General features: G+C 37.5%; 1 protein-coding gene across 1 annotated transcript; it reads left to right on the top strand.

The window, feature by feature from the left end:
- Nucleotides 1-12506: 12506 nt before the first annotated feature.
- LOC124393682 (bone morphogenetic protein 10-like) lies at nucleotides 12507-14919 on the top strand. Its single transcript, XM_046861656.1, has 2 exons — nucleotides 12507-13089; nucleotides 13520-14919. The coding sequence occupies exons 1-2, from the start codon at nucleotides 12738-12740 to the stop codon at nucleotides 14500-14502; spliced, it is 1335 nt and encodes a 444-aa protein (XP_046717612.1). The 5' UTR covers nucleotides 12507-12737; the 3' UTR covers nucleotides 14503-14919.
- The last annotated feature ends 850 nt before the right edge of the window (nucleotides 14920-15769 follow it).

Raw genomic sequence — 15769 nt, 5'->3', positions numbered from 1 at the left:
TTATAGATAGGAGTCAGTGATGTAAACATGACTGAGAACAGAGACATTCCTGATCACCTGATCATCATCATCTTTTCTCTGCTTGTGTTCTATATGGTGGTTGTTCAGCCTTGATACATTTATTAGGTAACAAAATTAGAAAATAATTTTATATTAATATAATATGATGTGAGGTCCAGTTACCAAATGACACTAAAACAGTAGTAATGTAAGTAGTAGTAATGGCTACTTTTTACTTAAGTACATGTTGGAGCCAAAACTTCTTTACTTTAAAAAAGTGTAGCCAGTACCAAAGTACCAAAGAGTCTTTTAAAACTGTATCTTTAAGTAAATGTAAGTAAATTTAAGTAAATGTATCTTTACTTCTACTTAAGTGAAAGATGTGTGTACTTTTGCCATTTCTGATTTTCTCCCACTTAAAAAGATGAGAGAGGCCTGCAATTTTCATCATAGGTAAACAAAATGACACTAGACAAAATGAAAAAAAAAAAAAAGAAAAAAATCCAGAAAATTACATTGTCTGATTTTTAAAGAATTTATTTGATAAAATAAATATTTGGTATATAAAAAAAGTTCATCTCAATACTTGTATATCCTGTTATATACACTTTGTTGGCCATGACAGAGATCAAACGTTTTCTGTAAATCTCCACAAGGTTTTTACACACTGTTGCTGGTAGTTTGGCCCATTACTTCATGCAGATCTCCTCTAGAGCAGTGATGTTTTGGGGCTGTCGCTGGGCAACATGGATTTTCAACTCCCTCCAAAGATTTTCCATTAGGTTGAGATCTGGAGACTGGCTAGGCCACTCCAGGACCTTGAAATGCTTCTTATGAAGCCACTCCGTTCCCCGGGCGGTGTGTTTGGGATCATTGTCATGCTGAAAGACTGAATTTGAGTCCCTGGCGGCGTAGTGTGTTACTGATGGTAGCCTTTGTTACTTTGGTCCCAGCTCTCTGCAGGTCATTCACTAGGTCCCCCTGTGTTGTTCTGGGATTTTTGCTTACCGTTTATGTGATCATTTTGACCGCACAGGGGGAGACCTTGCAGTTAGCCCCAGATCGAAGGGAGATTATCAGTGGTCTTGTATGTCTTCCATTCTCGAATAATTGCTCCCACAGTTGATTTCTTCACACCAAGCTGCTTACCTATTGCAGATTCAGTCTTCCCAGCCTAGTGCAGGTCTACACTATTTTGTTTCTGGTGTCCTCTGACAGCTCTTTGGTCTTGGCCATAGTGGAGTTTGGAGGTTTGAGATTGTGGACTGGTGTCTTTTATACTGATAACTAGTTCAAACAGGTGCCATTAATACAGTTAACAAGTGGAGGAGAGAGGAACCTCTTAAAGAAGTTACAGGTCTGTGAGAGCCAGAAATCTTGCTTTTTTTGTAGGTGACCAAATACTTATTTTCCACCATAATTTGCAAATAAATTCTTTAAAAATCAGACAATGTGATTTTCTGGATTGTTTTCTCATTTTGTCTCTCATAGTTGAAGTGTACCTCTGATGAAAATTACAGGCCTCTCTCATCTTTTTGAGTGGGAGAAATTTTTAAGCTCTCATCTTTTTAAGGGCACAATTGGTGGCTGACTAAATACTTTTTTGCCCCACTGTACATGTATATATGTATATCTCCCCCCCACATGCCCAATATATTTATTTATTTATTGCAGTCTTCCTACGCGGCAGTTTTGAGAGCATGTGTAAAGACTGTCACAGATGCAAATGGTTGATCTTGCATGGGCAAGAAAGAACTCTATCACCTATTCGAAGTGGGTTATATCCATTTGCTTTAAAAAAAAAAGGTGCCACAGTTCCTATTTTTTTGCGTACTGCATGACGTTAAAATATATATATTTTTTTATAAATTTGTCACCCTCATATATGGTCTTAGATCAAACGAATATCTTGTACATGCAAGCAATCATATTGAAAATCATTATATCTGTGATTATTTTCCTTCACTCCACAATGCTCATGTCCTCTTTTATGTCCTGTGTACACATATCCCTCAGCACAGGGACGCTACTGAAAGCTGCCAAAATGGCACAAGCAATGCATCTGGTGTTTTTAGGTTCAGGGACAGCCAATAATATGTGTCCTAAAGGTTTTTATTTTATGTAAGCATAGCTACAAGAATAGCCATATTTTACTGTGCACATTTATGACAGGTCTAGTCACAGAAATCATAGGTCTAATAACAGAAATGTCAGGTCTAGTCACAGTAATGACAGGTCTGTTTAACACAAATTACAAATCTGTTTAGAACAATTGCAAGTTTGTTCACACTAATGATAGGTCTATTTACAGTAAAGAAACAGATTTTTTTTCTCAGTAAAAAGAGGTGATGACAGTCATGACTGGTCTAGTCTTTGTAATAGCATGTCATTTCACACTAATGAAATGTCTATTAACACTAATGACGTATTTTTTTCCACAGTAATGACAGATCTATTTATAGTAATCAGTCGTAATGACATGTATAATCACAGTCATGACATGCCTTGAAATAAAGGCAGCTCTAATCTTAGTAATGGAAAGTCTGCTCAACATATATTATAGGTCTAATCACACTAATGACACATTTGTTTACAGTAATGAGAGGTATCTTTACAATAATGTTTACCCTATTTACAGGTCTATTGATGTTAATGCTAGTTCTGTTTATAGAAAGTTTACGCTAACAACAGGTTTATTCACAGTAACCAAATGTTTGTTCACTCTAATCACACGTGTAGTTCACAGGTCACCATGGAAACTCATGCAGTATGTAAATTCCCTTACACATAGAAAAAAAAAGTATATTTTTCTTGATTTTTTGAAGTTATTGGTTAAAAGAAGTGAGGTGAGGACCACACAATCCTGAGTTTTTGAGGCATATATAACACCTGACCCTCTAGTGCTGGAAGATATCAAAAGCCAGGAATGTCTGTCATTTAAAAGAAAGCCATGGGTTTTTCAATACGTTTCCACAATCATCCATTTAAACTTAACTAATTAAGTCCAAATGTGACTAACGTTTTATGTAATGATTTAGGCAAAGACATGTAACAGGCACCTTATAGAAAGCATATTATAAATCCCATTAAAACCCCTCTTCTGACAGCGCTATGTCCTGCTTAATGATCCGGATCCTATTTTGGGAAATGTGTGTGAGGCATGAATTCATCATGGGATTGACACCAGTCCATCTCACACCTAGAGGCAATTTTATCTAAGCCAATCCACCTAGTGGCATGTTTTTACAGGAGGTGGGAGGTAACTAGCGACTTTAGAGACCTACTCTAACACATGAAGCAAAAAAAGCAGAAAGCTGAGCCACACTATCCCATATGCAAAGTTTGCTCACACATAATGGGTTTCAATCGAAGACCCATTGAATCATTTCATGGGAATGTTAAGTAAAATATTGGAATTGAGCTCAGAGGTATACAATGGTACAACTACAGTGAACTGCTTGTTTGCTGCTATTTTATTTTCTAAAGTGGATTTCACCCCTGGCTCCTGTATTGCAATTTGATGTTTCCCTGATCATTGTGGGTTTTCTGTGTGTGCTTGGGTGGACGTATTTCAAAATTCTGCTCAGCTCAGTAGTGTTTCATTGCTTTTACATCAGTTGCGTGGTGTATAATTAATTTTATGATGCTCTAGAGGCTGTTACCTCAGGTGGTTGTGGTGTTGTGTCATATTGTGTGTCTGCACAGTATTTTCCTGATTGCCTCAATGCCCAATAGAAACTAAAGGTAATTTTGTACCTCACCTTGTTTTGTCCTACAACCTAGAAAGTGTCCTCCAGGTTGTCCACCAACGCTCTCAGTGTGGACCTATTAAGCTTACCCCTGACAGTGAAGAACAGGGTTGAAACATTCTCCTTGGTTGATTAATTGGACAAGACCAGGTTGAAGCAGGAGGTGGTCTCGTTAACCTAGTCACACACTGCTAAGGAAAGTTCAGACTGCGGTCATCTTTATTAAACTATAAAGTTATGTTCTGCTGGAAGAACGCATGAGCAAGAAAATATGAAAAAATAAATTGCTTTGATTTTTTATGATGTTTGGTTTTGTTTTTGATGATAATATTCTGAAAGCAGGCTTTATTCACAAGAATGTATAGTGTTGTTATTTACCTACTGTAAATAATACTAAAGTGATATTATCAATTATACCTTTTTCAGTATTTTGACTGGTCAGACAGTGATTATTAATTAATTTTCTCACACAGTATTTCTGTCTCTTAAGGTTTCTGGTAATTTGTTATTATGTCTGCAGTAGCATACACATGGACATTGTAAAGCAGGCTCACTACACAAATGTACAAACTACAAAAAAACAACAGTGTAATCATTGACAATGAAGTGCTTTGTGACCTGACGCTTATTTAGCATTCGTGGAAGGAGTCTCTAGAATAAGTGTTTTGTATAGCAGCACAACTCGAAGAGAAAAAATGTTTTTGTAGTTACTCTGTACGATTCGCTGTATTTTTGTCTTAATAAATCCAAGATTAAAAAAGGTGTGACAATGACTGAAATAAAAACATTAACTAATGTGTTTTGAAGAAATTCAACAACATTAAACATTAAAATGTATGATTTAGCGTGACTACTTGCGTAGGGCCACATCATTCTCTTGTAACACACACACACACACACACACACACACACACACACACACACACACAGCCACCTCAAAACCTCCTTGTGTTACTTTGGACTCAGGGAACCGAAATGAAGGTAAATGGTTTTCTGAAATGTGAAAATAAGCAGTCTTGTCATCTCACCTGTCTTGAACTTATAAGTATCTTTTAAAATACATCCTGTGTAGCATGTTTTGTCAGAGCTGTCACAACTAGTGCCCAGACACATAGCACCCAATGAAAGCTAAATTGTGCCATTAACATGGAATGGGTTATGACTCATTCACCAGTAGGGGAAAAAAATGGCCAGTTGATATTTATCATTCGGGAGATGATCATCAGCACTGCTACTCTGCAACTTATGGGTCAGCATGAAAGTACAACGAAAATACTGAAAATACCCCCATGCTTTCAGGATTGGCTCAGTTTTTATACTTATTTTTTTATATTTAAATTAAACCTTACATTTTCAGGACGTGTTTTCGGGCCTTTGTCTTTTTTTCGTTTCTCCACCAGATGTCGCTAGTGTGTTCCTTTGCCCTTACTAGATTACTAATTGTTTCCAACTTTGATCATTAAACCCACCACCCGACTTTTATTTTATTGTCTCTGAGACAATGTGTTCCTTTTTGAGCTGTGGTCTACCTTGGGTTTATGGAGTTTAAACAGCTAACTGTAACTTGTTACTCTGTGTTTTTCTCTTTTTTTGTTTTTGGGATTTTCTTGCTAATAAATCTAAGGAACTTTCAATTGGCTTGAGTTTGTCTCCGCGGGTGGGTTCAAACACCCCCTGGTGGCACATTTCTAGAGCGCCAATCTTTCATGCAGCTGTCACTGGCTCAAGTCCCAACCGTAACAGAAGCATGTGCACCTCCTTGAGTCTTAAAGAGGAGGAATAAAAAGCAAAGACAAAAACATTCATTGAAAAGAATCCATTTCTGCTTCTACCTGACAATGTTAGGTAGTAGTATTCATTAGCATACCTCTGTTTCTGTGGTCAGTGTCAGGCCTTTTGCATTATTCATGTTAAACTTGCATGGCTATTTTATATTTTTTTTAACAAGTTTACTTTAAAAAAAAGAAAACAAAAGAAAGAAAAAAGAAAAGAACAGATATAGTAATTGCTGTTGATTAAACATTCATTAAAGCTAAATTTCCGTTTCCGGTATCATTTTAATAATTATAGTACATATCTATCTATCTATCTATCTATCTATCTATCTATCTATCTATCTATCTATCTATCTATCTATCTATCTATCTATCTATCTATCTATCTATCTATCATCTTTTGACAAAATGCAATAATCTTATAAACCCATATTTTATTGTTGAAAACTTAAACATAAATGGTAAACTGTAGAAATGGGAAATTATAAGGTCATTAAAATTTTGCTGGAGTAAATACTGAAGTAACCAATATTTCAGCTGTTTTTGGAAGTGGGGTTGAATAAACATGTGACACTTTAGTCTTTTTAAATGAGATCTAGGTACGGAGAGTGTAGAAAATGTAAAGGTGATGAGGTTTCTCCATGAATAATGCACACTTTAAACAAAAAATATCATGACTATTGAATTTCAATTTTTAATATTTCAATATACATTATATTATACATTATTATACAAAAAAAACAGTTGATGGAAATAGGAGCACTTTTTCTTTCTTCTTAGGGAAAAAAAAAAAATCAACAAATCAATTTCACTAAAAGCAAAGTGATCTTTCAGTAACAGTAAAGACAACTTTTTTTCTGGAGCTGGTGAACTGATGTAATTGTAGGGGTCAAGGCTGTGATAGCACGTTTGTGAATGTGGTTGAGAATGTGACAACCAAAAGGTTTGCTGGCTTTCAAATGATCAGTTAGTGTCTTAAAACAACATACAAATAAAAATACAATGAAAAGCAATGAGAGGCATATTTGGCTCACCCTGTCGGATGGTGCTGACCGGCCTGTTCTTCGATGCCGTTAACCTGGCCGAAGACCTGGAAGATGATGAATCTGAGGACCATCATCTTTGATCGAGGCGCCTTGGCCAAAAAGTTCTGACCTAGGACCACCTGGGCACCTGGCTGGGAAGGGCCGCTGTGCAGCTCACTATACAATGCCCCCCGCCCCTGCCCCGGCACCCTCAGGGAACTGGTTTGTTAACCCTGCCATTCTCTGTGCTTTAGGGCACGGCCAGCTCCAGCAAACACCCTCCTCGCTTTTCATGCCCGCCACTTTTGAGACTGATTACCTTAAGAGATTATCTGGCGGTCTAGCAAGCGCTGCCAGATGTGTCTTGGTGTGTCCTGCGCACTTTAGACAAAGGTTATACGATTCAGTTCGACAGTTCGGTTCAACAGGGTATCCCCCACCCTGGTGGGGCCTGAGCAGGCTTTGGTCATAGAACAGGAAGTGAACACTCTCTTGAGGAAGGTGGCCATTGAAGTGTTCCCTCCATTAGACAGAGAGTCTACAGTTCTACAGCTGGTACTTCATAGTTCCCTATCCTATGCGTCCTATACTGGACCTGCATCTGTTGAACTACTGGCTTTTGAGACTTAGGTTCAAGATGCTAACACTGAAGCAGGTCGTCTCCAAAATCAGGTCTGAGGACTGGTTTGTGACCATAGATTTGAAGGATGCATACTTTCATGTATCCAACCTTCCAGCTCACAGGAGGTTCCTGAGGTGTGCTTAAGCTTACCAATACTGGGTCCTTCCGTTTGCCTGTGTGTGGAGGCGGCACTGGTCCCGCTGAGGCTTCGGGGCATCTGCATTCAGCATTGAGATGTCGTTCTTGCCCACATGAAGGAACTGGGGTTAAGGCTGAATGCCAAAAAGAGTGTGCTTTCTCCATTACAGAGAACCACTTATTTAGGCACAGTATGGGATTCAACCCTTATGCAGGCACATCTGTCGCCTGCTTGTGTCGAGCGAGTGAGGAAAGGTCAGTCACTCACTGTAAAGCAGTTTCAGAGACTGCATTGGATGCGGCTGTCTGACGGCAATGTGGTTCCACTTGGCCTCCTGCACATGAGACCCTTTCAGTGGTGGCTCAAGACCCGGGGGTTTTCCGGGAAGGGAAATCCACTCCTTACAATCAAGGTCATGTGGCAAACCCTACGTGCCTTAGATGTGTGGAAAGACTCCGGGTTCTTGACTCAGGGACTCACTGGGTGGGGAGTTTCATGAGTGGCTGCTCTGCTCGAGGTCTCTGGGGGAGGTCCCATCAAACGTGGCGCATAAATTACCTCGAGATGCTGGCCGTGCTTCAAGCTCTGATTGTCAGAATCCTCCAGGGCACACGGTGTGCACTTCCGGTTTTTCCTGCACCTTTTAGTATTTAAGAAAACCCAAGACTTTAGTTAGGGGCCAGATTATCTTACCGGCTCCTTAGCCCATGAGATGATTCTTGCAACTCTGTCTGCTCTGGATACCTGTACCTGTACCTGTACTTGTTCCTTTTCCTGCTCTGGCTCCTGCTCCTGTTCCTGACCCCTGTTCTGCCCTGTTTTGGTTTTGACCTCTGGACTGGTTTTTGGTTTGTGTTTTGCTCTGCCCTGTATAGCTCAGTTCGCTGGTTTATGGATTTTTTTGGCTGTTTTGGTTTTTGGTTTTGTTTCTCTCCCTGCATTGCCCCGTTCACCTGTGTTAAGACCCTAGTCTGTTTGTTGGACTTTGTTTTTGCCTTTGCCCTATTGCTATAATATTTTTTAAATTAAAACCTGTTTTCACCTCCTTTCTATTTATCTTTTTAACCATAGAAATGTCAATGCATCTATCTTGTTATTATTATTTTTTGTCTGACAGCTGCATTCAGCACTTATGTGAGTAACAGGCGTGTGTAAAATTACATCTAGCATTAATGCTTAATCTTATCATATATTTGTTTTTAATTAATTTATGTTCAGTGCTTTATCTTGCCAGCACTATTGTATTTTCAAAGTGATTTTCAGACAATATTGCATTAGAATTAAGAAAATTATAATTAGAATAAAGGAAAAAAGAATAAGAGAACTTTGGATGATGCAGCTTTCTGTTCAGCATAATGAACATTTCAACATGATTATTAAATTTGAGTAAATGTTGTGGAACTAAAATATGCATTTATATTGGATGGGTCATGAAAAAGGATGTTAAATTAATTAAATTCATTAATTTCTAAGGTAAAATTACTTTATGGTTTGATTACTGCCTTAAATAAAAAAGAAATCTGCATATTAATCGTTGTTGTGCGGAACTATATTGACCTTTTGTTTTTGTTTTATCTTTATCCTGATCCTTTACCTGATCTTAATCATCATAACTTCTCTGCCCTGTTTAAAGATGCGATATATGGATGGCTATCACTGTTACTTTGATCGTGCGCTTTTATGGGCCCTGTATTTACACGTGTATTCCATCTTGTTTTACCTCAATGCAACGCATTACTCTGGATGCAATGCAGCATTGCCATGCCATTTCTAATCTGCATAATGATAATCCTGCATATTATCCTGATCTCCTGACACCTAATGCATATTTCCCTAATCTCCTGACACCTGATGATTATTAATCTTACTCGTACTGATTATTTTTGAAGGTTATTCTTTAAAAAAAAAGGGGGCAATGTAAGGCAATATTCAAAATCAGTTATTCATTTCTACCAGGAGCAATCTACCTAACTAATTTGGATGAGTTCTTATTATTAACTTTCCTTGCATGTTGTCATGCTGTGAGTGTTATATCTTTATGATAATTGCTTATGTATGTACCAAGAACAGTACAAGAACAGTTTGACCTTCAACAATTTTTTGTTCATTATTTACTGATGTGTAACTCAATGGTTGCATAGTCATCATGAAGATCTACATATGCATTCTCTGCTAATAAACTTTGGATCTACCAGGAACAATTACATACATATATAAACATAATTATCAGTAGGACACAGATATCACACTTTTACTGTAATGTATATAAAATATAAATAAATACTAAATACTAATCCCTCATGTCGGATATGTTTGTGTTTTTGTGGGTATAGTGGGGGGTGCCAGAGGGCAAATAAAAGAGTACATTTAATATAATTAGGATATGCTAATCTTATTTTAATGGATGTGTAACAACAGAAATCTACTTGTAACCTGTCAGAGTGGGTTCAGGATATTATTTTAGTTCTAAATACAAAAACAAAAATTGCTCGATTACTTGTTAATATGCAAAGCTAGTTTTCAGAGAAACACTCAACATTTTTTCATGTTCCAAAAAGTACTGCTTGTCATAGTTAGAATTTTCCTCACTGCTATTGTATTAAAAACACGGTATATGTTTTTAATACAATAGCAGTGAGGAAAATTCTGACTATAACAAACAGTACTTTTTATTTATGCCTTTTTTTCTATCCATTTGTATCTAACATGTTTGGGTTACATGGAAAACATTGATTAGTGACAGAAACATGATATCATGGAAATGTACGATTCACACATTCCTGATTGTGGAAATCATCTTTCTGCTAATTGTGCATTCAATGCATTTGCACTGTATGCACACAAGAGGTCCCAATTTACACAATCCATAGGGTTATAATATATAGAATGAACACTGGTCACATTACAACATCCTTTCGTAGAGAGGCTACACCGCTACCAGGAACTGTTTGGGCTTGTGAATGATAAGAAACACAATGAACGACACTAACACATTATGTGTTAAATGGCTATGCGGTCATTCTATAGTCATTAAAAAACTTTCACTAGCTTTAAAGTGACACCAACTCCATGCTGCTGCAATCTACTCCAGCTGAGAGAGAAAAAGAGACAGAGAGAGAGAGAGAGAGAGAGAGAGAGAGAGAGAAAAAGGACTTTGCAATATTAAAATTCTGTTTATAGGTATTTAAAAATATTTAGTTTTAAAGAGGTAAAGAGTTGCCCATTGTTGGCATTGCATACTTTGATTGTGTATCGAAACAAGTGTATAAATACACTCCATATAATTATTTTATAATACATCATGAGCATGTATAAAAAAGGAATGGTATTGCAAATTGCTTGCTTTTTTATATATATCAAATTATCTTGTAATTTCATGAAAGTAACCTTGTTTTCAGCTCAGAATTTTAAAAGCATATTTTAGAGGTACCCAAATTTTTCCCATTGTACTTGATTTTTCCCTTTTGAGGGTTTAAGCACCAGCATTGCCAAGCTCCCACTGTTAGGGCCTTGAGCAAGGCCCTTAACTCTCTCTGCTTTAAGGGTCCATGTCCTGGCAGACACTGCGCTCTGACATATATGCAAAGAAAATAATTTCCAGATTTCCTATTTTTTCCCCCTCTTTCTCTTCAGCAACATATCAATACAACTCACATTTTGTGATTACTTCAGGTGAGATGACACAACTGAGTCGTTCATACAGACAGTGATAAAAAAGCAGTTGAAAAAATCCTCAGTGAAAATGATTGAAAATGTATTAGTATCAAGACAAAGCCATGCAGGCAGAGGAAGTGCAAGCCAGCCTTCATGTTGACTAATTTTTTCAGTTCACTGAAATTGCTGTGCACTGACCACCATCGTTTCTTGCTTGAAGTGTTTTCTCATTAGTCTTCAAGTGCTGTCTGCATGCCGGCCACTCCGCTATTCACAGGTACATCGTGATTTGTCAATGTGTTTTCATGCTTGATGTTGCTGTGTTCCTCATGAGTGCTTTTCCATTTGTCCTTGTGTTTATGATTTGAATGCATTACTGCCTTTCATCTTATTCTATGTCATGTTTGGTGCACAGAAAAGAATATTTAAATTTGCTTTCAAAAACGTTGAATGTGATGAATGTCTGGAAAAAAAGATTTTGTCCCATTGTATAGTGAGAAGGTTTTTTTGTACAAGTCGGTCAAAAAGATCCAGACAAGATGTTACCTTCATTTCTCAATCCGTCAGTCCTTCTTAACAAAAGACATATATTTACTTGCTGCCTAAAATATCCCACCCACTATCAGGTGCCATGATTAAGAGATAATCAGTGTTATTCACTCACAATGTTATCATGTCATTATTTTATGCCTAGTCAGTGTAAAGGAGTGTGCTGTAGAGTCTTAAAAGTTGAGTATGTGGTGACCATATTTGAAGGCCTCTGTGTCTGCCAAAAAGTGGCGGCTGAATTCTGAACTCACAGACGTACCATTTAAATTAAACTTAATCGTTATAAATCTCTGTTACTTCTCTACTATAAAGCTGTTATCTTCAGTTGCACAATAATCACATATACTTCTGTTCTTTCAAAAAAAAAAGCTAAACATACGTCAAATCCATTGAAGATTTCTCCATAGGAGAAACCTATAAATTTTCTGTGTAAAACCTTACAACCGGAAGTTTCTCTTATAGGTAAGAGTACCACTTAAAACCCATTAATGTCTTTAACATCTTCAACATGTCTACATACTGTAGAGACAAATACATAATAATAATTTACGTAACATGGCCATAACTTACCAGTTGTCTTGCATATACTACCCATGTGAAGCTGTCAAAGAATGACACGCTCAATATGGACATTTTGTTTTGCATGCGTGTGCATGGATTGTATTTATGTTGTGGGCTGTTCGTAAGTGAGTTGCGGTTGCCTATGCAACCAATACACAAACACGAAATAGCTGATAAGATGGACATTGTGTTGAATATAGAAGTAACTATAGGTTGCTTAATAACATGAGTAAAAATTTGCCATATTAGATTAATGGCTTTCTGAAAGACCTTTTTTTCTGTTGAGACGATGAGTTTGAGCTGAAAGTCACAGAGCAAAGCATGCATGGAAAGAAGATACAGGATGAGTGGCGAACTCTACGGCTCTCGCTACCCGTGTTATAAGAGGGCCAGGGCCCAGGCGGGTGGCAACATCTCCAAACTTGTCAGCACGATGAGGCTGACAGCAACGACCTGCCCTCTATGGTAGATCACAAGATCAACAAGGACAAGGACTCAAAAGGACTGTTTGTTCACCCCATTCTTACACACACTCGCACACACACACCCACATATCAATCTGTACAGAAAACTTGGGGAGGCTTTACAAGTCTACCCAGGAGCCCAGGATTATTCGAACTTATCTTCATATTCCTCTTAAAGGAGAAGGTTTGATCTCAACTAATGGCTATCCCAGAGATGTCCATGCTTTACTATGTTAGGACTCTAATCCTTTGCATCTTGCTGCTACCTCACTGGGGTCAAGCGAGTCCAATTCCTTCCCTGGAGGAGCCGTTTTCAGAAGGACTTGGACAAGTGGATACATCGTTCCTGGACCAGGATGATAACATGGACTTTCAGGGGCTCCTAGGCCAGTTCCTCTACATGTTTAATTTAACAGCGCAAGAGCTAAAACCGAGGCCCCGAACTTCCCGCAATGAGCCACCAGAGTACATGCTGGAACTGTACAACCACTACGCAAAGGATAGAAGCACCAGACCTGCAGCAAACATTGCACGGAGTTTCAAGAACGAGGGTAAGCTTAGTAATGTTTATTTATTTATTACTTGAATGAAAAATGTTTAAAACATTGAATCAATTTACTTATTATATAATATTTATAATATCTGGTGAATATCTCTGATGTAAAAACAATATAATGCTAAAAGGTCTTTAGTAATCTATAAAATTTTTTTACCTGTCATTAAATGTCAGTGATTACTCAATTTAGTTGTTCTTGTTCAGTACTTATGACATTTCATACACAGGTTCAATAAAATCCTAATGAGCTTCAATAATTAACAGTCTTGTTAATATCTTTTCTGTTTTATTCTATCATCCATTATCGCAAGCGTTTGCAATAGTTAATTTTCTGTACCTGTAAAGAGGCCATGATTTGAATTCAGTGACCAATTTGAATCACATACAATTATTATTAGTAATCAGTGCTGATGTGTTATTTACAGACTCCTCCCCCTATAGCATGACAAGGAGAGGTGTGAAGATGATCCCTCTAATGTTCAATGTCTCCATTCCACGTGATGAGCGCATTATTGCCGCGGAGCTCCGCCTCTACATGTTGGTACATCGAGATCCTCAACGTAACAATGGTGTTAACTGGAAGCTAACAGTTTTTGAGGGGCAAGAGGAAAGTGGTCTGTCATTTCAGCATTCTAAGGATCGAATTGCAGAGAACAATTCGACTGGTATGCAGGAGCTGGTGGTAAGGCATGGCCAGTTTAAAGAGAGTGGATGGGAGGTGTTCGATCTGACTGAAGCGGTTCTGCGCTGGAGAGAACTAGAGAGCATGAGCTACTGGCTTGAGCTGCAGGTCGAATGTGTGAATGACGATGATCTACAAGATGCAGACAAAAATGCTATTTTAATCAGTCTGGACATTGAAAGGAGTGTGGGAGGAAAGCATGAACCAGTGTTGATTGTCTTCTCAGATAATGAAAGCAATAAAGACAAAACAATCCCAGAAGACAACACTGGCTTTTTAGATCTCACTGAATTGTCGATGAATGAAAATGATGATGGCGACATACATCAAAATGAGGCCTTTGTAATGCAAATGCGCTCAAACATGATATACGATAACATGCCACGAACCCGCCGCAACGCAAAGGGGAACCAATGCAAGAGGACTGAACTCTATGTGGATTTTAAAGAGATAGGCTGGGACTCGTGGATCGTCGCACCACCAGGCTTTCAGGCTTACACATGTCACGGAGAGTGCACTTATCCGTTAACTCCACAAGTGGACCCCACCAAGCATGCCATTATCCAAACGCTGGTCAATTTAAAAAGCCCTCAGAAAGTGTCACGATCATGCTGCGTGCCCACCAAGCTAGAACCAATCTCTCTGCTGTATGAAAATGAGAATGGCCATGTAATTTTCCAGCACAAATATGAGGGCATGGTGGTGGCAGAGTGTGGCTGCAGATGAGATCTGGAAACTTTCAGAAACTCTCTTCTGACACCAAAAAATACAAGATCAAGAGACTTGATAAGATGATAATACAAATGTTCACACGTTAACAGAATAATGCACCATGATTCTCAATTATGTTGCCTTTGTGTGATAATAAACAACTTACCTAGCAACTATTTAAAAAATGTATTGTAAGTAGCACAGTAGCATGGTGCTATTTGAAATATACAGACACCATAACCTGACATGGAATGGATGGGCATCATGGAGTGAAAAAGACAATATTTCAAACTTTCACTTGCATGTATATCTGCTTTTCATAGCATAGACTAGTGTCTTATTTATTGTACAAATATTCGCTGCAGTCTAGAATATAATACTTTCAATTCCAGTTCATAATTATAATAAAGTGGAAAATATCTTTCATTTTAAGACTTAAGATACAACCACATTTCTTTTCCTGGACTCCTGCATTTAAACCATTTCAGTGTGCACTAATAATATTTTTTTAAAATATTATAAACAAATATTTGGGATGTGCTGTTCTTGTTTCAGTACTGTTTTCACTAAAAAGTTTAATATTATTCTATAAATTCTTGAAGTGTTTAATTTCTCTTATACCACAAAAGTTTAAACTTTTATTTATTTGTATTTATAGCATTGCCACAACACACTCTTAATTTATATGCTGTTAGGTTTCATGTAATGGAACATCCACAAAAAAGTTTAGATAGTTCCCTTTATTTCTATTTATAAAGCTAATAAAACAAACCAAAAAAAAATTAAGTTCTGAATCATGAAGACTTTCCTGTGTTAAGTACAGCTTTACCATATCAATAATGGGAAAGGAGCGCATTAATATAAGCCTTTCGTTTAAGTTAAAGCTCGTACTATTGTTGTTGATGTACTTTGGTGTGACTGAAATTAAAACCAATGTAGCAGCAGCAAAGAGCTATTTGGGACATATGTTTATACCAATCTGAGCAGTCTGCTACTGTGAATTAGAACCATGTAAAGGACATGTGTAGATTCTTAAGATTTGAAAAGTAGGCTTCGGTTCTTGTGTAAGGAAAATAGCTAGGAGGTTGTACATCTTGAAGAGAATCTATTTCAGAACCTTACATTATATCCAAGCCAGCATTAATACGATTTTTCATATGAACCAGTGATTCAAATGCACGACATAATATACTGTATAATATGTATTTCATTAGCAACCTATGTTATTTGGAAAATTTCATATAATATAGAACACTACATTGTACACTCAATGTTCATAAGT

This window comes from Silurus meridionalis, chromosome 11 (genome assembly GCF_014805685.1).
Source record: "Silurus meridionalis isolate SWU-2019-XX chromosome 11, ASM1480568v1, whole genome shotgun sequence".
Lineage (NCBI taxonomy): Eukaryota > Metazoa > Chordata > Actinopteri > Siluriformes > Siluridae > Silurus > Silurus meridionalis.
The sequence above is the reverse complement of the archived record's forward strand: the minus strand, read 5'-3'. Positions and strand labels throughout refer to the sequence as shown.

Excerpts from the sequence above, each read along its gene's own strand:
- LOC124393682 (XM_046861656.1), top strand. The coding sequence starts at position 12,738 with ATGGCTATCCCAGAGATGTCCATGCTTTACTATGTTAGGACTCTAATC. Across the intron at positions 13,090-13,519 it reads ACGGAGTTTCAAGAACGAGG|ACTCCTCCCCCTATAGCATG; the intron begins GTAAGCTTAGTA and ends TGTTATTTACAG.